At 39.9% G+C, this 27545-nt stretch overlaps 2 protein-coding genes across 3 annotated transcripts in view; one reads left to right on the top strand and one right to left on the bottom strand.

Moving 5' to 3' along the window:
• The window catches only part of Cenpp (centromere protein P), a 185731-nt gene that overhangs the window by 118143 nt on the left and 40043 nt on the right, over window positions 1–27545 (top strand). The window lies entirely within an intron of this gene.
• Window positions 2482–27545, bottom strand: part of Ecm2 (extracellular matrix protein 2) — a 31504-nt gene continuing 6440 nt past the window's right edge. The window contains exons 2-11 of one of the 2 annotated variants that reach the window (XM_021216025.2): window positions 23829–23922; window positions 21686–22008; window positions 18088–18276; window positions 14438–14980; window positions 12585–12700; window positions 11029–11164; window positions 7730–7887; window positions 5238–5377; window positions 3850–4176; window positions 2482–2997 (exon numbers count right to left, since the gene is read on the bottom strand). In XM_021216025.2, coding sequence (XP_021071684.1) covers window positions 2829–2997; window positions 3850–4176; window positions 5238–5377; window positions 7730–7887; window positions 11029–11164; window positions 12585–12700; window positions 14438–14980; window positions 18088–18276; window positions 21686–21962 — 2055 coding nt within the window. In that variant the 5' untranslated portion in view covers window positions 21963–22008; window positions 23829–23922 and the 3' untranslated portion in view covers window positions 2482–2828. The remainder of the gene's footprint in view (window positions 2998–3849; window positions 4177–5237; window positions 5378–7729; window positions 7888–11028; window positions 11165–12584; window positions 12701–14437; window positions 14981–18087; window positions 18277–21685; window positions 22009–23828; window positions 23923–27545) is intronic. The other variant, XM_021216026.2, reaches the window with a different exon arrangement.

Here is a 27545-nt window from a genome sequence, read left to right as displayed (position 1 = left end):
CTCTCCTCTCCTCCCATCCCTTGCTTATACTACAAGCCAGGTTCAGCCTATTCTCTTGCAAATGGCCACTGCTCACTTCCTTATCAGTGACCTAGATCACCACTACATGATCTGATCCATTGTGGGATCTGATCCACTGACCTATTCAAACCATAGTATTTTAGGTCCTTCTCTGGTTTCTGATATATTTATTTCTTTACAACACCAAGCTATATAGATAGGTTTTATACTAGATCAGATCTTAGTGTTTTTAAAATAGTCATGTACAATAAGCCAAATCTCAAAACTAAAAATACAGATAGTATTCTTTGTATGTATGTGGAATGTCAAAATATGACATTGTTTTCTTTTTTTTTTAAGCTTTATTATTATATGTAATTACACACATAGCTGTCTTCAGACACTCCAGGAGAGGGCGTCAGGTTTTGTTACAGATGGTTATGAGCCACCATGTGGTTGCTGGAATTTGAACTCAGGACCTTTGGAAGAGCAGTTGGGTGCTTTTACCCACTGAGCCATCTCACCAGCCCGACATTAATGTTTTCTTGACCATTCTTATTCTAAGACTTCCTTAGTGCACATATGTGCTAGTGATTACAGCAAATTTATGAGACCAGACTGAACATCTGTTTGTTATCAAGAAGAGGGTTTGCTGTGAGGACATTTATCACTATTTCTATGTAATTAAAACATCCCATTCAGAACATGATGAAATTTCAAGACTGAACAGGTTCCATGCTGGAAATGTTCACAAAAGTATAAAACCAGTTGAAATAAATGAATCTTCCAAATTCAGGGCAAAGTTCTAACTCTCATTCTGATTTTTAGCTTTCTAAGAGACTCTGCACCTTAACACAGTTGGGGAAGTGTGCAGATCAGGCGGTACTGCATCTGTATCTGCTGCTGCATACGCCATCCTTTCTGTGCAGGCTGCTGACTCTGGCCCATATGTCCTGAGCACTCTCAGGCCCTGACCGGCGAAGCCTGAGCTGGTATGCTCTTTCATCACCCTGTTTGGTTGATTGACAGCTCTTGCCTGGTCCTTGATTTTCTGCTTACACTCCTACCAGAAAGGAGACAACTTCTCAGTTATGTTTGATATTTGCTCTCTGAAGTGGCATCATAATGCAGCTGAAGAAAGTCACAGTAAGATTGACAGGTAATGCATACCTATAATCCTAACCCTTGGGAAGCAGAAATTCAGAAGGACCGTGGTGAGTTCCAAGGCAGCCTGAGCTACAGAGTGAGACCTCATTTGAAAAGAAAGTGTGTGGATACGCAGTAAATTATTTAATAGCTTCTCACTGTTGTATTAAATAATTCCATTGGCTCATCTCACTGAGTTCCCTTTGACATGAGCACAAGCAGTCGTTGCCTCTAGTTCCTGAATTTAAACACAATATAACCAGCTGTTTCAGTCACCTGTTCCCTTGACTTCTTGCCCCATGATGAACTGTACCCCCTAATCTTTGCAACAAAATAAATCCTTTCTTCCTTCAGTTAGCTTTTATTGAGGTATTTTTATCACAGTAACAGGAAAAGAAACTAAGGTAGATCCCAAAACTAGAGCTTAAGTCATGACACTAGTATTTCTTCAGAACATAAATTTAAGAGTTAATAAAAGAAATCAACAGAGATTCTATATGTATTATATAAAATTTTGTATAAATACAGAGATCAAAGGTTGCACATGCCTTTAATCCTTGCACCTGGTTAAGTGCCAGGCCAGCCAGAACTACACAGTCAGACTCTATCTTAATGACTAGATCATAGGTAGGTACGTAGGTAGGTAGGTAGATAGATAGATAGATAGATAGATAGATAGATAGATAGATAGATAGATAGATAGATCAGGTTTACATTAAAAGAAATCATTAGCTGGGCGTGGTGGCGCACTCCTTTAAACCCAGCACTTGGGAGGCAGAGGCAGGAGGATTTCTGAGTTCGAGGCCAGCCTGGTCTACAGAGTGAGTTCCAGGACAGCCAGGGCTACACAGAGAAACCCTGTCTCGAAAAACCAAAAAAAAAAGGAAGAAAGAAAGAAAGAAAAAAAAAGAAATCATTACAAGTCAGTGTGTAATGAGTGCTACTTTGTTCATTAAACTGATAAAAGGTATGTTTTAGTAACTGTGGCAAAAGAGATGATTGCTAACTATATAACTAGTAGAGGAATGAGTTGTATTTACATTTATGTCAGCTTATAGTTAACAGTAATTTGTATTTTTAGAAGAGTGCTTACGTTTTCTAGTCTTTTTGAGACGGGGTTTTTCATAGCCCAGGCTGACCTGGACCTCACTGCATAGCCCCGGGTAGCCTCCTACTCACTGAGGGCCTCGCTCGGCCTCTGTCTTCCAAGTGCTGGGATTAAAGGCACGTGCCATCATGCCCAGTTTACTTTTTGTAATTTTTTGATCTTGCTGAAGAATGAAATCAGTCTTGAAATGGCTTTATTTTTAACTTTAAAAACTAATTCTAGACTTACATTGTAGAATTTTTGTATGCCCTTCTGCTAGTTTTTCTTACCATTACCAGTGTGCATATATAACCACTGTAGAATTATTTAAACCAAGAAATTAGCATTAGAATGGTGTTTTTGGAGACTGGAGACATGGATCAAGCAGTTAAGAACTGCTCTTACCACGTACCCAAGTTCATTTTACAGCACACTTATCAACTGGCTCAGAACCACCTGTAACTCCAGCTCTTCTGGTTACTGAGGGCACAGTACTCATGTGCACAAACACATACACACACACACACACAATAAAAGAGACGTAATTTTGTTAATGCTTGGGTAAATTTTATAAATGGCAGAAGGAAGCTTGAAATCACTCGATGCGTTGTGGTTTAAGAACAATACTTGAATACAGTCTTATGCATGAAAACGCATAGGATGATATCTCTCTAGTTCTAATATAATTGTTTTCGAGATGAAGATGCTCGAGAGCTGAGTCTTCATCCTCTTCAGCATTGCAGATTTGTTCAGGAAGAATATTCCTAAGGAAAGATGCACGTGTAAATTATAAGTAGTCCAAGGATCAAAGTTTAGAATTTAGAAGCTAAGTTTTTAAAAATGTTTTAGCTCTTAAAATGTAGTTAGGCAAATCACATTTGTAATTCCAGTACTCAGGAACCTAATGAAGAATTGCAGTGAGCTTATATTCACTACTCAACTGAGTTCCAGGACAGCCTGGTCTAAAGTAAGGCCAGGTCTCAAAAGGTGTGGGATGGGGGTGACAGAAGAGACAGTAGAGGCAAATATAAGAAATGAAGCTACAGGAGCACTCTAATGGAGCATTGTCACAGCCTACAAGGTGAGGGAGTTCTTCCTAAACGTTGATCTGAAACCGGAACCTCTCTTCCTGAGTAGGTGTAGTCAAGACTTCTCATCATCCATGCTGCCTAGCCTAGTGGAATGATTAAACACATGGAAACATGCCCCACACTGAAGGAAGCTGAGAGACAATAAATGCCTTCATAAAACTCTATCTCTAGGCAACTTTTGTACTCTGCAGGTTACTTTCTGTATTACATAGGGATTTCAGTATGGTGACTTATTTATTGCTTTACAGCCTTAAATGAGTCTGTCACCAAGACTGTACATATTGTGTAATAATATTCTACTTAATACTATGGAAATTTATAAAATTAATACAAAAGTGGAAATCATTATAATCATCATGTATCTATTATTCCCCTTTAGCGTTTACTAACATTGTCAGTTTTGTTTAGTTCTAAGTACTCTTTATAACCATTTTTTTCTCTTCAAAATAAATCAAAAGATTCATATTATGGGTCTTTATTTGTCAATCAAAATTTCAATTGGTACTTGAAAAATCTAAAATTTACCGAATCTTATTGTTGTTCAGCCTCAGAAAATGTAGTGCTTTCATGTCTTGTATTCCAGGTGGTATAGATTTGAAGTCATTGTGATCCAGAAATAATTCTCTCAGAGAATGATATGCTCCATAGAACGAGACTAGGTCCACGCCATCATCAGAAAGTCTGTTAAATGACAGGTACAAGTACTCCAGGCCTGGTTCCATGTGGCCAAACACATAGCCAGGGATCCGATCAATTTGGTTCCCAATTAGGACAAGGTGCAGAAGAGATTTGGGTAGGTAGGAGGGGACGTGGTAGAGCTTGTTATAGGACAGGTCGATAGATTCAAGATTTCTGCAACAAAAGGAAAGTGATCAGGATCAGGAGCCTCAGGAGACTGACTGGCCGTCCTGATGTTCCTGGACAGAGCTAGGTTCTGTGCCAGTCTGGGTCTGTCTGGCTCTCAGTCTCATGCTCTTACCAGCATTCACACTGTTCCTGAGCTATGGGTGTGTATTAGAGTCCAGGTTGGAAAATTCAGATCCTTTGGGAAATTGAGAAACAAAGTTCAAATTGCTGAATCAAATGAAATCCAGGAGTCTTTGGTTCCAGTACGAGATTTGGAATGAGAGTGGGGGTTGGCTTTATTTTTCATTCTTATTATATTTATGGTCTGGCAGATCAAATACTTGGGGTGAGATAAAGGGATTAGAGTGAAATGGAGGGCTCTAAAGTATTTGTGCACTGGAAAGTCCTGGGAATGAGGTGAGAGCTCTATCCTTTTTTCATAAGCGTTCCTTAAGTCTACAAGGGCTTCTGTCCAGCCCTTTTCCCTCAATAAAGATCCCTCTGTTCCTGAAAGAAGTCATCATCCTCCAATTGGTTCCAAACCTCTTTTCATCTCTCTGAACAACCCATTTCCCAAGTTGGTCAACTTGGGGATATATTTTTGCACAGACATGCAGCCTTTACTAAAACTAAAGACTGCAAATAGGCTGTTGATTTCTGTCTAGGAAGGTGGGTTCTATTGTATCTCTATTCTCAAACAAAGCCTTCTTAAGATTGAGAAATGATTTGGGCCAAAGAAGGCGGTATAGCCTAAGGAAGACAGTCCTAGCCTCTGCAGCCTGGCATTTCCATGGAACGATGAAGAAGAGTTGTCTTCCTACTCCCTGTATGTAGACATTATGCTGTTTCAACTGACAGCCTGTGAGGTAGACACTGCTTGGGTAGCATTTGATTGTTAGGGATCAGCCATCATTTCTAGCTACTTTGGCACTCAGAGCATAGTGTTCATGATACCAGTTATGTAATAAATGATTTGGAAACTCAATGAGATAGCTAACTGTTGAAATTAAGACTAACAGTTCCATGGGAAAGGTTGCTTAGAAAGTTAAATTGTGGTAGGCACTTACTCTTGATTTATCCATGCTAAAGGAGCAATCCGACTTTCTTCTATTTTATTATAACGTAGAATGATCATAGTTATCTTTCTGGTATGATTGAAACAAATTTCAGTTATTTCTTCAATTTGATTATTTTCTAGGTATAACTCCTATAAATAAGAGAAAATATTATTTTTCTTCTGTTTGTATCCAATTTCACAAAAATTAAAATAGACTATTCTCATTAGTATTATTTAAAGTCTTATTATTCAAGTCAGCTCATACTTTAAAATTGTCAAATTTTATAGCTAGCAAAAATAAAAGGTACTGCCTATCATGATTATGGAATTAAATAACTTTAATTTATATGTTTATATATATTTGAGAGTAGGTTTCAGGGATCAGACTCAGGTTGTCAGGTAGGTACCAGTTAAGCCAAAAATGTTGTATCTTTGAAAACAATTTTAGATGCCTGACTTTGCTGATAAAGCATCAGAATTAGAATGTCAAAGATGCGTGCAGGAGTCTTTCTTAATTACTTAGATGAGGGCTTGAGACTATAGTCCTTATAATAATAAAGCAGGACTTGGTGGTACATGCCTGTAATCTCAACAATTGGGAGTTAGAAGCAAGAGGATCAGGAGTTCAAGCCCAGCCTAGAATAATAAGTTTCTCTTTTAAAAACAAAAACTAAACAATTCTGATACAAGCCAAGTACTGGTAAATTCCAGTGTTGTGTCCTATCTAGCTGTAGGAAGAAGTGAGAGCATGCAAGCATAATAGATAGCCCTCTGTTCTGGGTCAGTAGGACAGGGGAACTGTATACTGGCTTCGTGTGAAATAAACATGTGTGAAATAAACTTGTGGTAGAAACAAGTTCAGATAAGGAAACATGAATTCCAGCTTGGCCTGCAAGCATATAGAGACTCTCTGAATCTTATGTTCCTAATTCAGGAAATAAGCACTGACAGTTGTGAGTGAAAGACTGCCTGAACCAGGAGGGCACTCCTAAGAACCATTAGCAATGCCAGAAGATTTGCAGTAAGAACAAGGTCTGGAGCCTGAAGTTAGACCCAGTACCGTGTAGAGCTAATGAAAATTTTTCTTTCTTTCTTTCTTTCTTTCTTTCTTTCTTTCTTTCTTTCTTTCTTTCTTTCTTTCTTTCTTTGTTTCTTTGTTTTTTTGGTTTTGGTTTTGGTGTTTTGTTTTTTTGTTTTTTTTTTTGGTTTTTCGAGACAGGGTTTCTCTGTATAACCCTGGCTGTCCTGGAACTCACTCTGTAGACCAGGCTGGCCTTGAACTCAGAAATCCGCCTGCCTCTGCCTCCCGAGTGCTGAGATTAAAGTTGTGTGCCACCACGCCCAATCTGATGAAAATTTCTAAGTCTGAGTTCCTGAAATAGTCCAGAGTTTATTGGTGCAATTCTTAGGCCCATCCATAGTGTTACTATTATGTCAGATGTGGTTTTACTCAGAACTTGTGGATTGAGGATGGGTTGGATAGTTTTATGTCAATTTGACACAAACTAAAATCATCTGAGAAAATACTTCCATAAGATAGGACTGAAGGCAAGCCTGTAGGACATTTTCCTGATTGGTTGATGGGTGAGGGCCCAGCCCATTATGGGTGGTGCCATCCCTGGTCCTGGGTTCTATAAGAATATAGACTAAGAAAACCATGAGAACTAGCCAGTAAGCAGCACTACTCCATGGCCTCGCGTCAGCTCCTGCTTCCAGGTTCCTGTCCTGCTTGAGTTCCTATCCTGACTTTCTCCAATGATGAACAGTACTGTGGATATGTAAGCAAAATAAACCCTTTCCTCTCCAAGTTTCTTTGGTCATGGTGTTTTGTTGCAGCAACAGAAACCCTAACTAGGACAGGGGACAAGCAGTTAAATTTGCTTGTTCTGGTTTAGGATAATTGAGTCTCTTCTCCACCAAGAACTTTCATCATTGCCATTTTTATTTTAGGTGCATCTATTATTCAGATGACAATTCCATACATAGGACAAGAGCTTTTAGTGGTTTAATACATATTACAGTAATTTTCTAATATACATTTGTTTGGGAGCCAGCAAAATAGCTTAGTAGGTAATAAATGCTTGCCACACAGGACTAGTGGGCTGAATTTGAGCCCAAAAATCCTTGGTGGAAAAGAAAAAACCAACTTCCAAATGTGCTCTGATATCCACATATACTTTGTGGTGTGTACATGCCCGTACTCATGTCTGTCTGTCTCTCTCTCTCTCTCTCTCTCTCTCTCTCTCTCTCTCTCTCTCTCTCTCTCTCTCTCTTCCCCGGGGCCCTCACACATACAAACCAATAATAACATTTAAAGGATATATTTATCTTGTATGTTTCTGAAATGTGTAATACATTTAATGTTAGAAGAACAGTGTAACGACACATACAGTTCCAGCAGTCAAGAGGCTGAAGCAGGAGAATCATGATTTCAAGGCCAGCTTGGCCTACATAGTGAGGACCTGTCTCGCAAAACAGAAGTTAGAAGAAAGATGTCAGTACCTCAACAGAAGCTGGAAGACCTTGTGGTATAATTCTAAATTTGTTTCTTCCCAGACGTAGATATGATAGACTCTCCAAAGATTTGAAAGCTAGAGGGTTGACATTGATTTCACTGAGATTGTTTCCTTCCAATTCTAAAGTGACAAGTTGATTTAAGTCTAGAAAAATAAAATAATGCAAATATTAGAATAACTTTAAAAGCATGCTGTTGGGGCTGATGGTGTAGCTCAGTGGCAGAGCACCTGCCAAGGACCTAGGTTAGGGCCCCCGCACTGCTGAAGGAAGAAACAGTAAAAATCAGAAGAAACCATTTGAAAAAATTTGGAGATTTGTAATTTCTTCATCTTTGTTTCCCCTATAAATCCTTTTCCCAAGTATTATATATATGACTTCTGCACACTTCTACAGGACAAGCAGCTGCAGGGAACGGTGACTAGAGAATGGTGGCTATTAGAGGCAACACACAAGAAAGACTGTCACAGCACTGCTGGCTCCCATCCACAGCAGCAAAGCTCACCAAACACAAGGAGCCAAGCAGCTTCCCGGACAGGGATATCCAGCACCCCAGGTGCCAATACACAGCAGGAGTGAGAGCCCAAGCCACCAGCAAGTACCAAGAGATTTCTTATATGAGAGAGCAGAAGAGATCTTATTTTCTGGTCACCAGCATGAAGATGTGCTTGATGTATAGAGATAAGATGGCTATTCCACGCAGGACTACAAATCAACACTCTTGAAATACAAAGTGTTTATGTGAGAGACAAAGTGTGCTGAGAAGCTAACCCAGGGATATATGAGGGGAAATGTCAGCATAGTAAGTATATCATAAAACATGCCTGGAAAGCTGAGGTAGAAAGATCCAAGTTCAAGGCCAGCCTGGACTATACAGTGAGACCCTGCCTATGAACCAAAATTCTGTAATTTATGTTTTATTGGTTATCATTTCAATAGCAGGCCTAGGAATGTAAACTCAGCCTATTTATATGCTTGTTCTAAACTCTGTGTTCCTTTCAGTCTAACAGAGCAGTTAGAAATTAAAGTTTCCAGTGTCCTTTCCATATGACAAAGCTCATCAAAATCTGTGTTTATTAATGTTTTGCATGTGCACATTCAAATCCATCTGGAAACTGAGTGTTTCCATAGCTATGTAATTCTCACATTTGGCAGTTCTCATCACTGCTATTCTTTTCTCATCAATGGAAGAGTTTTTTTCCTATGAGGTTTTTTGGAAGCTAACGGAAGTAATACTTGGGTTGTTTATTCCATTATATGCTCTCTCTCAATATTGCCTAATAACTAGGTTTCAACTCAAGTAAACAAAGTATTGGGCACTATACTTCAATAGAAATGCTAAATTGTTAGGAAGATGGAAGAGAATCAGGCAGTCTTGTCCTAAGGGAATTCATAAGCTAATCAAAAGTTTCAGTTAGGATTTGTACAAAGTGAGATATGATGATACTGCTGTGCAGTTGTGGTTCAGCAACTTCAGCTGCTATCACTGGAGAAAGAACAAGAGTCCATCCACTCCAGCAAGTTTAAGCACACCTTACTGACTTGTCCATCAGAAAACCAAGCTGTGCTAACAGCCTCATTTCATACAGCATGGGATATGGAATCAGCAGGACTTCAACTTACACTCAGGACAGAGCTGCCAGGGCTGCTACTGTGAGCTTCCTTGCCCCATTGTTTAACAGCACCTCTGCCTTATGCACAGTGCATGTTCATTCTGTCTTTACACAGTTTCTATACACTTGGATTGAGGTTCCAGCATACAGAAAATTAAGTAGTATTGCATATGGACACAGTAAGTCACCAAAATATATGGTGCTCAGAGGGTATTAGTACAGCTCTTCAGATATTAACGGCTTGTAAGAGAGTTCCTGTGCTGTGAGTGATGCACACCTGGCATCATTAAGTTTTATTTAAGATTAAGGAGGCAGGTTTTTTGTTTGTTTTAAAGAATATTGAAAGGACAGTAGGAGGGCTGGAGAGATAGCTCAGTGGTTAAGAGCACTGTCTGCTCTTCCGAAGGTCCTGAGTTCAAATCCAGAAACCATATGGTGGCTAACAACCATCTGTAATGAGATCTGACACCCTCTTCTGTTGTGTCTGAAGACAGCAACAGTGTACTCATATTAAATAAATAAATAAATAAATAAATAATTTTTAAAAAAAAGATAATAGAAGACAAATTTTTTGGTTCAGTGACTAAAGTTAATTTATTAACTTAATGGTGAAATAGCCTAAAATTTTCTATTCATGCATTAGCAATACTGTAAATCAATTTCTATAGGACAATAAAAGAACGGTTATAAAATATATCATTTAAAAAATGTTGGCGTGGGCCATCAAAAAAAAAAGGTCAATGAAATGCTACTTAATGCTACTCTATGATAGTGTAGACCAGAGCCTAGCCTAACTCGCCAGAGAAGCTGATGGGAACAGATGCAGAGACCCACAGCCAAACATTAAGCAGAGCTCAGGGAATCCTGGGGAAGAGGGAGGGGAAGGATTGTAGGAGCCAGAGGGATCAAGGACACCACAAGAACATGGCCCACAGAATCAAGTAAGCAGGAGTCATAGGGGCTCACAGAGACTGAACCAACAATCGGGGAACCTCTATGGATCTGACCTCGGTCCTCAGCATATATGTTATGGTTGTATAGCTTGGCCCTCTTGTGGGACTCCTAACAGTGGGGGTGGAGGTGTCTCTGAATCTTTTGCCTGCTTTTGGGACCCTTTTCCTCCTCATCCAGCCTTACTATAGGGGAGGTGCCTAGTCTTATTGCAACTTGCTGTGCCGGATTTGGTTGATATCCCTGGGAGGCCTGCCCTTTTCTAAAGGGCAAAGGAGGCAGAGTGGATCTGGAAGAGGAGGACAGGAAAGAGGGGGACTTTGGTCAGGATGTATTCTATGAGAGAATAATTAAAGAAAAAACAAGTTCATCTGGGAAAATGGCCTAGTAGGTAAAGTGCTTGCTGTTGCAAGAATGAGTACCTGGGTTTACATCCCCAGCATGCTGGTAAAAGCTCCATGGTGTGGGACATGCCTACGATCCTAGCTCTAGAAAGCAGAAACAGAAAGTTCCTGTGGACTTATTGTATAAGCCAATCGCCAAGTCCAGGTTCAGTGAGAGACCTTTACCTCAAAACAGCAACAACAACAAAACAAAACAAAACAGAAAAAAAGAAAATGATAGAGGAAGACACCTGACATCATTCGCCTATGATTTCCAAAGCCATCACTAGTGCACCCACCCCACCCCCACCCTGCCCCCACATACTCAAGATTTAAATACCTGATAAACTTTTCTCATCAATAGCCTGGAGATTGTTGTCATTTATTTTAAGTTCTTCTAGTGTAGATGGTAAGTCTGAAGGAATATGTACCAAATTATTTCCATCCATGTTCAGACGCATTAACTTCTTCAAAGACTTAAAAGACAAATCTCAAAATTACCATTTCTAGTCACAGTTATTTCACAATATTTTCCATATAACAGTCAGTATTTTGTTGTAAGGCCTAAGATTTTACCTTCTTAGCAAAACCAGAATTAACTGCAGTAATTTAAATCTGTTGTGAATGCTAATAAGTAATTTTAAGGTATTTGTAAAGTTCAGTTTCCTATTTTCACTAATATTTATGGTAGAAAATTATAAAATAGTACTATTTTGGTGGGTAGAGATGGAGGGAGGTTCTGGAAGGACTTGGAAGGAGAAAAGTATGATCAAAATATATTTAAATTTTGTCTTAGATAAAAATATAATAAAAATTTCAAAGCCAAGTGATTGTATATGATTATTCAAACAGTTGACTTTTGAACAGTATGTCTCCGTGTCTGTAATTGCAGGTTCATTGCAGGCCTATCCTGCACCACCAAATGGGCATGGAATGATTGATGTCTACAGGGATTCACCAGGACAGAGATCCCCAAACCAAGAAGCAGATGATCTATGACATTTCTCTTACTCAATTATAGGATAAATCTATGACCCTCTATGCCAACTGTTATTTGATCAGAAGGAAATAGAATATGAATCAGGTCCCTGGGGAGTCCCCTCATCTGTCTGTCTAGACTCCCAGATAACTAGGAAAGAGGCCAGTCATTTGCTTCAAGGGCAGATCAAGGGCCTTGGATATTATTCAACAGGTGAAAATTTAACCTAGTGACATACAGTGTGTTTTACTTAATACTTTAACACACATAAAATATGTGTTCTCATTTATGGACACCAACTTTTCCTCTATTTTTTCAACTGAAATTCCTTGAGCTTTTAGTATTTTCTCATTTTGCACAAGAATTGTTCAGTCAAATCTGTTTTCTTCAAAGGTTACCTTTGAATATTTGCTGTCCTTTCTCTTCCACTCTGTTCCCTCGTCTATCTAGTGCTGGTTTTCATATGAGTGAATGGTTTTTTTTTTTTTAACTTTCTCTGCCAAAATATTTTCCACCATAATCAGTCCACTGTGCAAAAGTAAGAAAGCTTCATTTTACTGACCTAACCATTTTAATAGAGGCTCTAGATAAACTCACCCTTATTACTTACTGGACAGTTCTTCACATGCTGAGAGAACAGATTTCAGTGAATCTTTCCCTACTAAAAAGAAACTAGTCCTTAGATTCAAAACATTAGTTATGTTTGATCTTACTGTTACTAGTCATCTCATAAGGTTAACATATGTAAAGCAATAAATCTAATCAAGAGAGAAGTGGTCATAATTTAAGGACATCAGAGAAGAAACTTAAAGTAGAAGAAAATTAGCAATAAAAGCCTTTCTGCTTATTTTTTCCTTCCCCACCTCCAACCACAGCCAATAGGAGTCATATTGTTTCATACTAATGGAAATATGTACCTTGAATGCTTTTGGACCTATGCCCAAGGAAGTGATATTATTTCTGCTTAGATCAAGTCTTTCCAAATTTGGTAATCCATTAAATGCTTCATCCGGAATGGAGAGGATCGAATTCCCTAGAATGTACAGTAGTTGTATTAGACACGCACACATATATAGACATGTACATATATACTCATATGTGTGTGCATGTCTCTGTATACATGAATGGTAAGAGAAAGCTTTATATTGGCAAGTAGAGCAATATTCAGAACAAGGACAGAAAATATATAAACAAATGCATACTTGGAAAAAAATAACAAGATTGGAATGGGACAGTCAAAAGTCTGGGTCAGGACCTCATGATTCAGATAAAGCTGCTAAAACTAACCACAACTGTCTCTTGGGCAGGGAGAGTAGCATTGTGCATTCACAACAAAGATGTGTTTCTGTGAGACTAGACAGAAACTGACTGCATCCTTCCTATTTTTCCATTGCCATTTCTATGGACTTGGAAATGTGATGCTGTATATATCCAAGAAATCAACGAAAATTCCTTAGTGTCTGTGAACATGTTTCCTCTCTGTATAAGAAGCTTAGGAAAATCCTAATATACCCTACCATATCTGGTAGTATACCTTTCTGTCTTCAAGCTAAAGGATCCTACATCTTTCTATTTTATGTACTTGTGTCTTAACATTTGTCTAAATACAGTCATCAATGGTTTTAAACATCTTCTTATAAAACAATGACTGCATAGCCCTATATGGTTATTCCTGTGACTTCAGTCTTTCACTGAGTTTCTGTAAGGCAGAGGGTACCTGCCACATAGGCCCATGGGAGAAGGCTTTGCCAGGTATGCAGATTCTTTCAGTGATTTTACATGAAAATCAATTGTCAAGGAGACCATGACACCAACAGCATCCCATTGCAAACTCCCATTCCTGCACATATGTCTTGGGCCCATCCAGATCTCCTCACCTCTGCATCCTAAGGGGATCTCTGCCATGGTATCCCTACAAGCCAGGCACTCACACAAATGAGATGTTAGTACTCAGAACATCCCCCAGTAGCCTGATAGAAATATAGGCAAAAGATCTGGATACCATATTCTCGTTGGAATGGCTAAAGGAAAGAAAGCAACTGATGATGCCCTCTGCTGAGGTTGTAGAATAGCTTCTTGTGACAATGGAACAGCCAACTTAAAAAGTGTTGGATAGTTTCTTTAAAATATGTTGCCATATCTCTCAGCCCATTGTGCTGCTTCTAGATATAATGAGAAATGAAGATAGAGGCCACCACAAACATCTGTATGTGGATGTTTTAGCAGTTATAGACAAAATTGCCTTAAACTAAACTAAAAAAAAAAAATCATTCTCTGGCTGATTTATACAGTAGGACACTGCTAAGAAACAAAGGAATAAACTCGTGATTTTTTTTAAAGCATTAGAAGTCTAACTGCAAGGCTACTTACTGTGTGATTCAGTTTAGTAAAACTCAGAAATCAAATCAATAAACACAGAAAACAGGTCAGTTTCATAGTGGCCAGCAAATGAAGGACATGAAGATATGAGGAATTTGTGGAAATAATGGAATTTTTTTTTATCTGAACTGTGGTGGTGTTGACATTTGTAAAAAAACTTATAGAACTATACATTATAAGTAAGTTTTATAATGCAGACAAAGTGTACCCCAGTAAAGCTGATTTTTTTTAAATCACCATTTGATTACAGTCTGTAATGTGTGTCCATCTCTGCTGCACAGGTGATCTGTATGAAGATGATAAAATTAGTCCCTAGTAAGTTAAAGCAACATTCATAGGACAGTAAAATTGCCCCTTATATCTGAGCATGAAGTAAGTCGTCATCTCTTACCAGCCAACTCCAGGTTCGTTACTTCTGGCGCTGTCATTGGTGGGATCTCAGTGAAGTCTGCATGAACGCAACTGATAGTCCTGTAGGACAGGGAACAGCTTCTGGGCAGGCGTGGCCTGCCTCTTGGGGTTCCAGGAATTAACCGGGAGGGCATTCTGAACACATCTCCTCTTACAGCATCGTCTTCCTCCTCTCCTTCCCTCTCAGTGTCCTCCTGGCTGTCCTCTTCCTCCCTTCTTCCATGGTACAGTGGTTGATGTGCTGACCTCCCTTCTTTCTCCGGCCTCAGGTTTCTCTCAGTTCTTTCCCCATCACCATGGAGCTTAGTAGGCACTGAGGTCTCTTTCTTGTGCTCCTTGTGTCCTTTAGCTACCTCTTCATCCTCCTCAGATTGAAGAGCTTCTTTTATGGCCACTTGGCCCATTTCCATCTGAAGAGGTAGCACTTGCTTGTGAAGCTTGTTAATGGAGTCTTGTTCTGAAGAATCACCAGAAAACTCAGTTTTATCATGTAGTTTCCTACTATGGAGTAGAGAGTAGGCGGCTAGTGATCATAGAAGGATGATGTAACGGAGGCAAGTTGATGATGTTAATGAATGGGAAAAGCCATAATGAAAATTAGGTTAGTAAATATTATTCCCTCTATGTTCTTGACTTCTATGTAAAGATGAAATGCAGTTGAAGTTTTTTCTTGAAGTTAACTGTAACTTTATTTCTCTTTTGTAGAATTTGCTGCAGACGTGTGATTTTGGTGTCTATGAGCCTTAATATTGTTTTTGTACTAAATAATGTAATATGACTTTCACAAACATATGATACTAATTGGTAACCTAAAGAGGGAATAATATTGCCACACAATACAAAATAGAAAGCAGTTTTATTGTGAGGCTTTGATACCATTAGATAGTATCCCATTGCAATAGTTACTATACAGATCTTTGACAGATAGTAGAGACGATCTAGTCTGGATGTAGTTACTTTGAGTGAAGAGTTCTAAAGAGAAATGAGTTCATAGTGTATAGGCTTTCTTCCATCAAAATTTATAAATGGATCTAATCATCTCTCTACTTTTACTTGATAATCATATACAAACTAACCCTAAAAAAATAGAAATATAATTATTTGAAGAAGTTACTTGTGATATCATTCAGTATGTGTTATAAAGCCTGAAGATTTGTTTTTTTACATTCATACTAAAACATGCCAAAGAAGATGGGGAAATTAACAAGTAGAAGCCAAAGATATCATAATTAAGCATTAACTCCTTTCTGTGTCCAGGATTATTTCTCTAAAATAACTACATTTCAAGAAGACTTTAGATCTTTCGAAAAAAATGTCTAAGAATCTCTGAATCTTGCCTATAAGCCTACTATGTTTCTTCAAGGAATCAGTTTCAACGAGCACACCTTCTAACATTCTTTTTAAAACTATAATGTTTCAGGCCAGGTCTAGTGGTACATGTTTTTAATCCCAGCCCTACTGTACTGACAGAAGCAGAGGCAGGGGAATTTCTGTGAATTTGAGGCTAACCTGCTCTAACATAGCACATTCCAGGCCAGAGAATCTGTCTCAGAAGAAAGTACAGGGCTGGAGAGATGGCTCAGTGGTTAACAGCACCGACTGCTTTTCCAGAGGTCCTGAGTTCAATTCCCAGCAACCACATGGTGGCTCACAAACATCTGTAATGGGATCTGATGCCCTCTCCTGGTGTGCCTGAAGACAGCTACAGTGTACTCATACTTTGAATGAATGAATGAATGAATAAATAAATAAATAAATAAATAAATAAATAGAAATTACAGTGCCTCCGTGAAATAACTAATAGCATGAAGCAAAGTACAATTTCTGAAGTTCCTCCTGGCTTGATATTGACAAGAGAAGATGTCTCTGTCAGTCTGTACCTGTCAAGTTATTTAACATGGTTTATTTTCATAAGTCACTAGCTAAACTTTCTTCCAGGAGGCCTAAGCCAACCTCCAGAGGGCACACACATTTGTTCAGGAGCAAGTCTCATTTGAGAACAGATCAGTACACTTCCAACAAAACCCATGCTGTGATCTCCAGTAGAGAAGTGCCACCCAAGCAGACTAAACCAAGCCCCAGTCCACACTTCCATATTTTGCTGGGATTCCTCAGATTCCACTGGATTCCTGTGCTTCCTGTGGGAGATGAATGGGAAGATCCAGGAGAGTTGAAGCTTTACTTGCTCTGTTTATAAACCACTCCTTTGTTCTCATGATAATGATTAGTATATTCCTGACAAACTTGATTAAATAAGATGGTGCATGTATAAGTCAGAGTTTACTATAGTAATTCTATCACTGTGTCTCTAAAGCCTTGTAAGATTCACACATGAAATAGAATCAGGTTCAACCTGACTCCATCTGAGAATTAAAACTCTAGAGCCACATCTATTTCTTTACCCCAAATACATTTTCCTAGATCAATCTGTTTATCAACACTGAGCTACATTTTAAGTGCCTTGATGACTACATTTGCTACATCCACTCCAGTAGTGACACGCATGAGAGGCCAAAAGCCTGGATGTAGTCCTGAGGCGAAGAGTTTCACGGAAACTTAGTCTCCTGGAACTGTGGTACCCCATAGCATGTATGCTCCAATTTTGTCCTTGCGAATGGATCTGTGTGCTTCCTTTCAGTATTGTTTTGTTATAGGTACCTCCAAGCAATGACTTGCCAAATACCTAAGCAAAATTGAACTTTGTTTCCTGGCCTTCATCAATGCCCTAGGTAGTCCTTGAGCCAACCATGGGCTTGGAATTCAGTAAGAATGTTGCCTATTCAGTGACATTCAGAATTGCCTCTAGTACTGTAAGAGAGATGTTGAAGGAAATCAGGCTTTACTATCTACTACATAGAGTTAGAAATCTCAAGGCAAGCTTAGCAAAGTAAGTTTAGAATTCTTATTATAGTTATGTATAGCAGACTACATTACTTATTAGTAGAAAAGTCCCCCCACACTATCACTTAGAATAAATGCCAAGTAGCTTCCATATACAGGAGTTTACAGTGGCTTAGGAAGTAGATCGGGCTGTGGTTTTAGAGTATTGCATTATTCATGAGAAGGTTAGCTAGACCAGAACTCCCTAATTAGAACCATGACTTGGGTGTAAAAGCCCTTCCCTCCACCCCACCCCACCCCCCGGAGTATAAAGACCTCACACCTGGCTTCTAAGACTATAGCTGCCCTTAGATAGAGCTTCTAAGACTATAGCCGACCTTAGACAGAGCTGACTTTGTCTCAGTTGTCTTATTGCCCAGTTCCTGCCAGTCCTTGTGTTTGCATTCCTCTGTTTTGTGTAAGAGTCATTAAGCATCATTTGTAACCTCATTTGTACCTTGCCGATGTGTCACCTAACTTCCCTATTTTCTTCTGTATAAAAAGTTTGATGCACAATTTGACAAATTACATTCAGATCCACACTCCCTTATGTCGCATCTGTTACCCCATTTCTCGCTGACTCTATGCCCATCTGTCCGAACCTCTGATTCGCACAGATTGAGGAGGGCCCAGACAGCCTGGTCCGTGGCATACATTTATAATAATTTACACCTTAATGTAATGATAAAATAAAAATAAATAGAAGTTAAAGACTAAATTATCTATGATATTTTGTTTTATATTGTATACCAGCATCAGAGCAGATGGGGCAGCACTCTCCTTCCCGTTTAATGGTATAGCGACATGCCTTGGGGTGGCACTCAGTTTCATCACAAAGCACTCTTCCATTTGAGCAGAGGCAGATGGTGCAGGGCTCAGGTGACCAGACAGCTTTGTTGTACATGATCATGCCCTTTACAAAGCAGTGTCCTTTCTTTCCTAGAAGAGAAAAGGGACTGATGGTTGGTTGGTTGGTTGGTTGGTTGGTTGGTTGGTTGGTTGGTTGGTTGGTTGATTGGTTATGACAGAATTTCTATTATGTAGCCTGGAACTCACTGTGTATACCAGGCTGGCCTCAAACTCACAAGAAATCCATCTGCTCCTCTGCCCCTCTGCTTCTCTGCCTTCTGAGTGCTAGGATTAAAGGAGTACACAACCATGCTGTACAAGATTATCTGAATCCCTGAGTGGATAAAATGATAGTGCAAGGTCCAACAGATACAACCAGCTGAGACTACAGATCTGTCTGCAGCCATGCATCGGCCTTACAGATTTGCTGTCTGAAATGCTTTTCATTGGCTCTTCCTCCTTGCTGCTGAGTGATCTCCTCCTAGTAACTGAGCGTTGTTTGAGTTTGATATCTTCTGACAGGATAGGCTAAGTTCTGTCACAGGAATAACAACCATCAGAACCCAACCATTTCTCATTTTCTTAAAGTTATACGATCTTGACATGCTGGGGCTCAGCTTGGGTATGGTCACTCTCCAACAGACAGTATGCTTCCTCTAGGAAACTCCCAAATTGCCCAGGAGTGAAAAACACAAGTTTCCAAATCATGCTTGAGTTCTACGTGCGTTTAATTCTCCCAGCACAGTAAGTTGTATGGCCACACCAAAATTCAGGAAAGGCAGCAGTGTAGCTCTGTCCCAGAAGAGGATGGCGAGAGTGGATAGGCACACAGAGAAAGACAAAACAGCATGCTTCTTCAGTCTGCTCAGCAAGACAGTAAGCCCTGTGGGGTTGTTTGTTACTGCATTTTGAAATAAAATGCACACACCAAAATGATCAACCTTTTACTTTTACTTTATTGTGTGAGTGATGTGTGTAGGTACACACTCTGGAAGCCAAAGACAACTTGCTGAGGGTCAATTCTGGTGTTAGCTCTGGTACAATACTGTGGCTATAGTTTGTGTCAGTGATTCAAACAGTGGACTGTGGTTTAACAGCAGTGAAGTATATGTGATGTGTGTAAATATAATCAAAACAAAGAATGGGCTGTGAGCTGCCTGGGCAGATTGCGGCACCTACTGCCTATCATGACAGACCCTGATTTCAAACCCCAGGACTCAAAGTGGAAGGAGAGCTGACTTCAGGAGATTGTCCTCTAGCCTCTGTACAGTCAGCTGTCAGAAGCACATAAGAGGAGCGGGCAGTGATGCATTCCTTTAATCCCAGCAGTCAGGGGGATCTCCAAGTCCAAGGTTAGCCTAGTCTACAGAGCTAGTTCCAGGACATTCAGGGCTACACAGAGAAACCCTGTTTCTAAACTACCTCCTTTGTAATAAAAATAAATAAATAAATTTTAAAAACACACATGAAAAAAGTAAATTAGAATCTTAAATATTTTTCAAGCACTTTAAGACTACTAGAAAACATTTTTAGACAATTTGGAAATGCTTAGTGCATTTTCTATACTCTTACTGATACCAACTTTTAGTTTTTGTTGGTGGTGGTATGTTTTGTGTTTTAAGTCAGTGAGTTGTACCTGTTGTAGTCCCAACTAAGAAAGCAGAGGCAGGAGGACTGTGGGATCTAGAAGTTTAAGACCAGCTGAGCAACATAAAACTCTCATCTCAGAAAAAAAAAAAAATCAGATCAATGTATGAGAACAGGTGGTAATTTGTCTTTCTGACATGCTATGATTAAAGCAGTGTGAAACAGCACACTCGATAGTCACCTGTGCACATCAAGGCAACACCAGGTGACTTCCTCTGTCTGAACCTAGAGTTCACCAGTTGACCCTCCTGCCTTGCCAGCATCTGGAGATCTGCCCATCTCCACCCCAATATAAAATATTAATATAAAAATCCTCACTGTAAGAATTTCATATGTGTACATGTTTTGCCTGCATGTATATATGTGCATCACATGTATAAAGTACCCTCAAAAGTCAGAAGAAGACATCAGATCCTCTAAAACTAGAGTTATACATTGTTGTGAACTACTTCATGAGTGCTAGGGACTGAACCTTGTTTTTATAAAAAACATCAAGGGCTCTTAACCACTGAGCCATCTCTCCAGTCCCTAAGTATTTTGTTAAATAAATAAAATAGTCCATTTTTATAAAAAAGTTATGTTTGTGCCAACAAGGATGGCTCAGTGGGTAAAGTGCTTGCTGTGGAAGGAGAAAATTGACTTCTTAGAGCATTGTCTGACCTTTACATGTGTGCTTTGGCGTATGGCACCTGCACATATAAATATCATGTACACAAAAGTAATAAAAATTAAATTTTAAAATGTTAAATATGTGAAATCATATTATGCATGTTAGTTTGGGGGCTTTTCATTTCCTTTTATAGTTTAAGTAACTTTCAGTTAATTGCAATGATATCTTTATTATTCCTTAGTGCTTACTATGCACATGTCATTTAAGTTTTTAGCAAATATAGCCTAATTTTCCTTTTTTCATATAATTTTGTTATTTCTGTTAACTTCATGAAAGAATCATTAAGAGTTATGAAATAAGGGTATGGTGATATTTTCTTCTGTCTTTCAAGGTTTTCTTTAATGGTAACATACCTATATTATGTTTGCATTTTTTTCTTCCAAACTTAGAAAATCACTAATCATTAAATACTAGTTTCAAAAAATAATTACTTGAGATCTTTGGAAGAATTTCCAATCCTTTCATCCTTTAAAAACTCAGTATTCTGTATAAAATAAATCCAGTGGATTTCATTCCATTTTTACTTAACAAAACTTTATCTTGAAAATATTCAAGCCGGGCTTGGTGGCGCGCCTTTAATCCCAGCACTCGGGAGGCAGAGGCAGGCGGATTTCTGAGTTCGAGGCCAACCTGGTCTACAAAGTGAGTTCCAGGACAGCCAGGGCTATAGAGAGAAACCCTGTCTCGAAAAACCAAAGAAAAAGAAAAAGAAAAAGAAAATATTCAAATAGAAGCCAGGCATGGCGTGGTAGCACATGCCTTTAATCCCAGCACTTGGGAGGCAGCACTTGGGAGGCCAGCCTGGTCTACAGAGCAAGTTTCAGGACAGCCAGGACTACACAGAGAAACCTGGCTCAAAAAAGCAAAAACAAACAATTAAATAGCCCTAGGTCAAAGTTATTTGATTGGCTTCCACTCTAGATAATGTCTTAATAAGTGAAAGGCATTTTACTAATTGACATGTACATTTTGTGTTGTGAATATCATCACTTGATAATTTTTGTTTCATAGTGGGAAAGAAGACTTTTTCCAATAATTTTGTATAAGTATGTTCCTTGAATACCTTTTACAATTATTTTTAATTTTGTGCTTATATATCAGAAAGTAGCACCAAATTTTATTCTACTTTTCCTATATAGTTTAGCTCGTGGAGACATTTTTCTCCCTCACACATTCTCTTACCTGGTAAAACACTGTAACTTGATTCTACTCCAAGATTACTTGGAAGTGACTCTATGTTTTCTTCCACACTGTAATCAAAGTTGGCAGTGGGTGATGTAGCATCTGGAGCAGCAGTAGTTTGCTGAACTTGAAGCTGCCTGTTGGCTCTGAGGTGGAGTGAAGAGCTTTTCCTGGGTCCTCTCTGATGCATCCTTCCCCTTTGCCTCCTAGGACTTCGGTCACAATCAGCTTGAAGAGCAATGAGCAGAGTGAAACAAAACAACACTGCTAGCTTCATGCTTGGGTTTTTTGTTTTTTTTTTTTTTTTTTTCACCAATGAACTTCTAAAAGGAAACAAAATTTAAAGTTGTTAGTAACTCCATTCTTTCTTCCAGAAGTTGACTTCATTGTCTTTGCCCCCCCCCCCCCACAAAAGTCTTTGAGGAGCAGCAGCAGTGTGATGTGTGGTCTGGATCCTGCAGTTTACTGCTGAGTCAAAGTTTGGAATATCTGTCTCTCTAGACCCAGCTTGAGCCAGGTTTTTCTATAAAGGGTCAAATAGTAAATATCTAACTCTTTATGGATTATTTGTTCTGTCTTAGCTATTCAGTTTTACTATCGTAGTCTGGAATCGTCCATAGATGTTAGGTGACTATGACTGTGTTCCAGTAAGAAGAAAATTATAGGAAATGGCAGTGCCCACAGCAGCAAAACCCCTGGATCCCCAAATGCTAGGGTTTGAGCAGTCTCTGTCTTCTAGGGTGCTCTATGGTTATCACCCATACCTCTTCTGACACTTTCATCACTAATTTTCTTTGCTGGAGAGCAGTGCACGGTTATCCTTCATAAAAGTAGCTGTGAAACAGCACACTTGATTGTACACCTGTGCATATCAAAGCAAGAGGTCAACACCAGGTGACTTCCTCACTCTGAACCCAGAGCTCACTGGTTGACCTTCCTGGCTTGCCAGCATCTGGAGATCTGCCTGTCTCCACCCCAGCCCCACCCAGCACTACAGTTATAGCTGTGAGATCGAGATCATCATGATTTTGCAGTAAGCTCTTAGCTGGGCGTGGTGGCGCATACCTTTAATCCCAGCACTTGGGAGGCAGAGGCAGGCGGATTTTTGAGTTCGAGGCCAGCCTGGTCTACAGAGTAAGCTCTTTACCCACTGAGCCATTTCTCCAGCCCTGAACTTTTCTTTTTAAGGAGAGTGAAGCTTTCCATGAGGAGGAGTGTGCATGCAGGCACATGGTTATCAGAGGACCACCTCAGTGTCCTCCTCAGAAATGCTGTTCACTTGCTTAGCTACAGTGTCTTTCATTGACCTCATACTTAACTAGGCCAGGCTGTCTAGCCATTGGGTGTCAGGGAGCCTTAAGTGGCACCTCTACTACTCGGATTACATATCACTGTATCTTGTTTATGTGAGCTCTGGGAATTCTAACTCAGGCCGTCATACTTTAGAAGGCAAGAGATTTACCAAACAAGCCATCCCTTCAGCACCAGGACGAGTCATTTCAAGAATAGTTCAGTTCCCTGTATGTAATGAAACTGAAAAATGTATTTGGGAATATGTTTTTTAGGCACTTTTGATCTGGCAACAACATTGGGGACAGATAGTCTGGGGCAGTAGCCATAGGCTAAGTATCATGGACAGGAAAAGAATCCCCTCCACAGCAACCATAGGGCTGCACCCAGATGGTTCCAAATCAGCTATACCTTCCAGGCAGGGCTGGCACGGTTTCCACAGGCTCTCAGGTCAGCAGGCAGCTTTCTTTAGTGCTCCCCTTCAGCTTGGCCTGAAAGCCCTCAATAGCCCACTGCTCAACTCTCCTTGTTTCAGTGTTCCAGAGATAAGGGGCCCCTGCACTTATCTAAAAATTCACTGATGTAGTAGTAAGAGGGTACTTGTTCCATATAGTAATTGTCATTCATGGAAGCTTACAATAAACATTATTCACAGTGAAATATTTTGTTTTCTCATAAAGATTTAGAACACCATCTCTCACCACTTCTGCCAGTGCTTTGCTGGATTTTCTAGCCAGTGTCATGGCACAATACCAGGAAACAAAGGACATCCAAGGGCTCCAGGAAGCTATTACTCTACCTTTCAATAAAACTTTGACTGCCCTTTAAAAATCCAGACTGTGAGAACGTTTACCTGTGCAGTTCCTTGTACCGTTTAAAATCTTCAAGTTCCACAGTTGAAATTTTATTAAAATCTATATGAAGCTCCAGTAAAGTTGGCAGTAGGCCTAAAAAGAAAAGTGTGTTAGACAAAGTAAGGCCAGGCTTCAGTGGCTGCTTCCCAAGTTTCAGATTGTGGAATTAAGCAGGTATTGTAAACACTGTCCTTTTAAAAATCCTTTCATTATAGAAGTTTTTAGGCATACTCAAAAGTAAAATGTATTCCACAAACCACCAAACTGTTGCCCTGCTTCAACAACTAGCCTCATGTTTCCACTTCTCCCTCCCTCCCTCCATCCCTCCCTCCCTCCCTTGTTTATACAGTCACTTTCTGGCAGGAATTTAGCTGAAATCTACTGCATGATGAAATTTTACCTTGAATACTTCACTAGGTGTCTGATTAGATCATATTTTGTTTAGTGTTCACATAAGCACCTTACAATATTCTGCAAAATTGACAGTGATCCTTTATCATCTTATATTCTTTTCATCAGTAGATTAATTTCTAATTTTCTGAGGAACCTTCAGATTGATTTCCAGAGTGGTTGATGCCCATACACTTGTCATAAATCCAGTTCTAATTCTGCCATGCTGTTTTGGTAAAAATTCGCCAGCTGAACCAGGTGTGGTAGCACTTCTGTAATCTAGTCAGGTGTAGGACAATCAAAAGCAGCGGTCGGCCTGGGTACCACGACCCCATCTTAGCATGACGTTCTAGCTTGTGGTTTGTATTTTGCTTGCTTAGTTGTTTGGTTGGTTTGCTTTGGTGGGGTTTTGGTTTGGTTTGGTTTTGGTTTGGGTTGTTTGGTTTTGGCTTCCCATCTGGTTTTTTGGGTTTTTAGGGGGAAAGGGGGAATATTTTATTTATTTATATTTCAAATATGATCTCCTTTCCAGATTCCTGCCCCCAGAAACTCCCTATCCCATTCCCCCTCCTTCTGCTTCTATGAGGGTGTGCCCCCACCTACCCAGCACTCCTCCTCCCCGCCCTCATATTCCCCTACACTGGGGTATCAAGCCTTCACAGGATCAAGGGCCTCTTCTCCCATTGATGCGCAACAAGGCCATCCTCTGTTGCATATACAGCTGGAGCCCTGGGTCCCTCCATGCATACTCCTTGGTTGGTGGTTTAGACCCTGGCAGCTCTGGTTAGTTGATATTGTTGTTCTTCCTATGGGGTTGCAAACCCCTTCAGCTTCTTTCAGACCTTTCTCTTAACTCCTCCATTGGGGACCTCATGACCAGTTCAGTGGTTGACTGTGAGCATCCACCTCCGTATATATAAGGCTCTGGCAGAGCCTCTCAGGAGACAGCTATTTCAGGCTCCTGTCAGTGTGCATTTCATGACATCCACAATAGTGTCTGTGTTTGGTGACTGTATATGGGACGGATCCCCAGGTGGGGCAGTCTCTGGATGGCCTTTCCTTCAGGCTCTGCTCCACACTTTGTCTCCGTATTGCTCCCATGAGTATTTTGTTACCCCTTCTAAGAAGGACTGAAGCACCCACACTTTGGTCTTCCTTCTTCTTGAGCTTCATGTGGTCTGTGAATTGTATCTTGGGTATTCCAAGCTTTTGGGCCTATATCCACTTATCAGTGAGTGCATATCATGTGTGTTCTTTTGTCATTGGGTTACCTCACTCGGGATGATATTTTCTAGTTCCATCCATTTGCCTAAGAATTTCATGAAGTCGTTGTTTTNAATAGCTGAGTAGTACTCCATTTTGTAAATATACCACATTTTCTCTATCCATTCCTCTGTTGAAAGACATCTGGGTTCTTTTCCAGCTTCTGACTATTATAAATAAGGCTGCTATAGGTATAATGGAGTATGTGTCCTTGTTATATGTTAGAGCATCTTCTGGGTATATGCCCAGGAGTGGTATTGCTGGGTCCTCAGGTAGTACTATGTCCAGTTTTCTGAAGAACCACCAAACTGATTGCCAGATTGGTTGTGCCAGCTTGCAATCCCACCAGCAGTGGAGAAGTGTTCCTCTTTCTCCACATCCTCACCAGCATCTTCTCTCACCTGAGTTTTTGATCTTAGTCATTCTGACTGGTGTGAGGTAGAATCTCAAGGTTGTTTTGTTTTTGTTTTTGTTTTTTGTTTTTTTTGAGACAGGGTTTCGTAGTGTCCTTGAACTCACTTTGTAAACCAGGCTGTCCTCGAACTCAGAAATCCGCCTGACTCTGCCTCCCAAGTGCAGGGATTAAAGGCGTGCACTACCACCAGCTGGCCTCAGGGTTGTTTTTATTTGCATTTTTCTGATGACATTTTTCTGTTGAAATTTTCTTTAGGTGCTTCTCGACCATTTGAGTTTCCTCAGTTGAGAATTCTTTTTTTAGCTCTGTACCCCATTTTTTAATAGGGTTATTTGATTGTCTGGAGTCTAATTTCTTGAGTTCTTTGTATATATTCGATATTGGCCCTCTATCATATGTAGAATTGATAAAGATCTTTTTCCAATCTGTTGGTTGCCATTTTGTCCTATTGACAGTGTCCTTTGCCTTACAGAAGCTTTGCAATTTTATGAGGTCCCATTTGTCAATTCTTGATCTTAGAGCATAAGCCATTGGAGTTCTGTTCAGGAAGTTTTCCCTGTGCCCATGTATTTGAGGCTCTACCCCATTTTCTCCTCCTCCTCCTCTTCCTCCTCCTCCTCCTCTTCTTCTTTCTGTTTTGGGTTGGTTGGTTGGTTTTTCAAGACAGGGTTTCTCTGTATAGCCCTGGCTGACCTGGAACTCACTCTGTAGACCAGGCTGGCCTCGAACTCAGAAATCCGCCTGCCTCTGCCTCCCAAGTGCTGGAAGTAAAGGCATGCGCCACCACTGCCCAGCTTCTTATATTAGTTTCTGTGTATCTGGTTTTATGAGAAGGTCCTTGATCCACTTGGACTTGAGCTTTGTACAAGGAGATAAGAATGGATCGATTTTCATTCTTCTACATGCTGACCGCCAGTTGAACCAGCACTTATTTCAAAAAGGCAAAAGAAGGGCTTGTGTGATGGTTCAGCATGTAAAGGCACTGCCAAAGGCCTAACTATCTGAGTGCCATCCTCGCAGGCCACATGCGAGGAGGAGAGAAAATGCTCCCAAAAGTTGTCCCTCTACCTCTACATGTGCTCTGTGGCATTATGTGCATGCATGTTTACATGTACACATAATAAATACATAAATAAAAAATTAAAACTTACATTATAAAATGAAAAAATGTTTGGTGACATGTAAAATCTTATAGTTTCATTGGAACACAGCATGCTTATTTATATATTGTTGTGCCTTTGTACCACAAGCCAAGAGTACACCTGAAAAATGGATAATAATTTCTACTCAAAAGCATAAGTTCTCCATTCAAAGCTTAAAGCAATGCCTCTGAATTGGGGATTTGTCCTCCAAGGGACAGATAGCAATGTCTGGAGACATTTTCAGTCATCATAGTTAGGAGTGGCTCTACAAGGATCTAGTGTACAGAGGCAAGGGGTGCTGCTGATCATCCTGCAGAATACAGCCTGCCACAGCAAAGAGTACGCTGAGCAGATTGGGGATGCAGTACTGTGGGTGTCATTGTCCATACCAAGTGTGTGGCTCATACATTCCAAAGTGTTTATTCTCCTCCCTTCATTCTGATATTTCTTTCCCTATTTATGGGGCTTGAACCCAAGATCCTTCACATCCTAGGTAACCACTCTGC

Source organism: Mus pahari, chromosome 16 (assembly GCF_900095145.1).
Source record: "Mus pahari chromosome 16, PAHARI_EIJ_v1.1, whole genome shotgun sequence".
NCBI lineage: Eukaryota > Metazoa > Chordata > Mammalia > Rodentia > Muridae > Mus > Mus pahari.
Note: the sequence above shows the minus strand (reverse complement) of the source record. Positions and strands in the feature narration are given on the sequence as shown.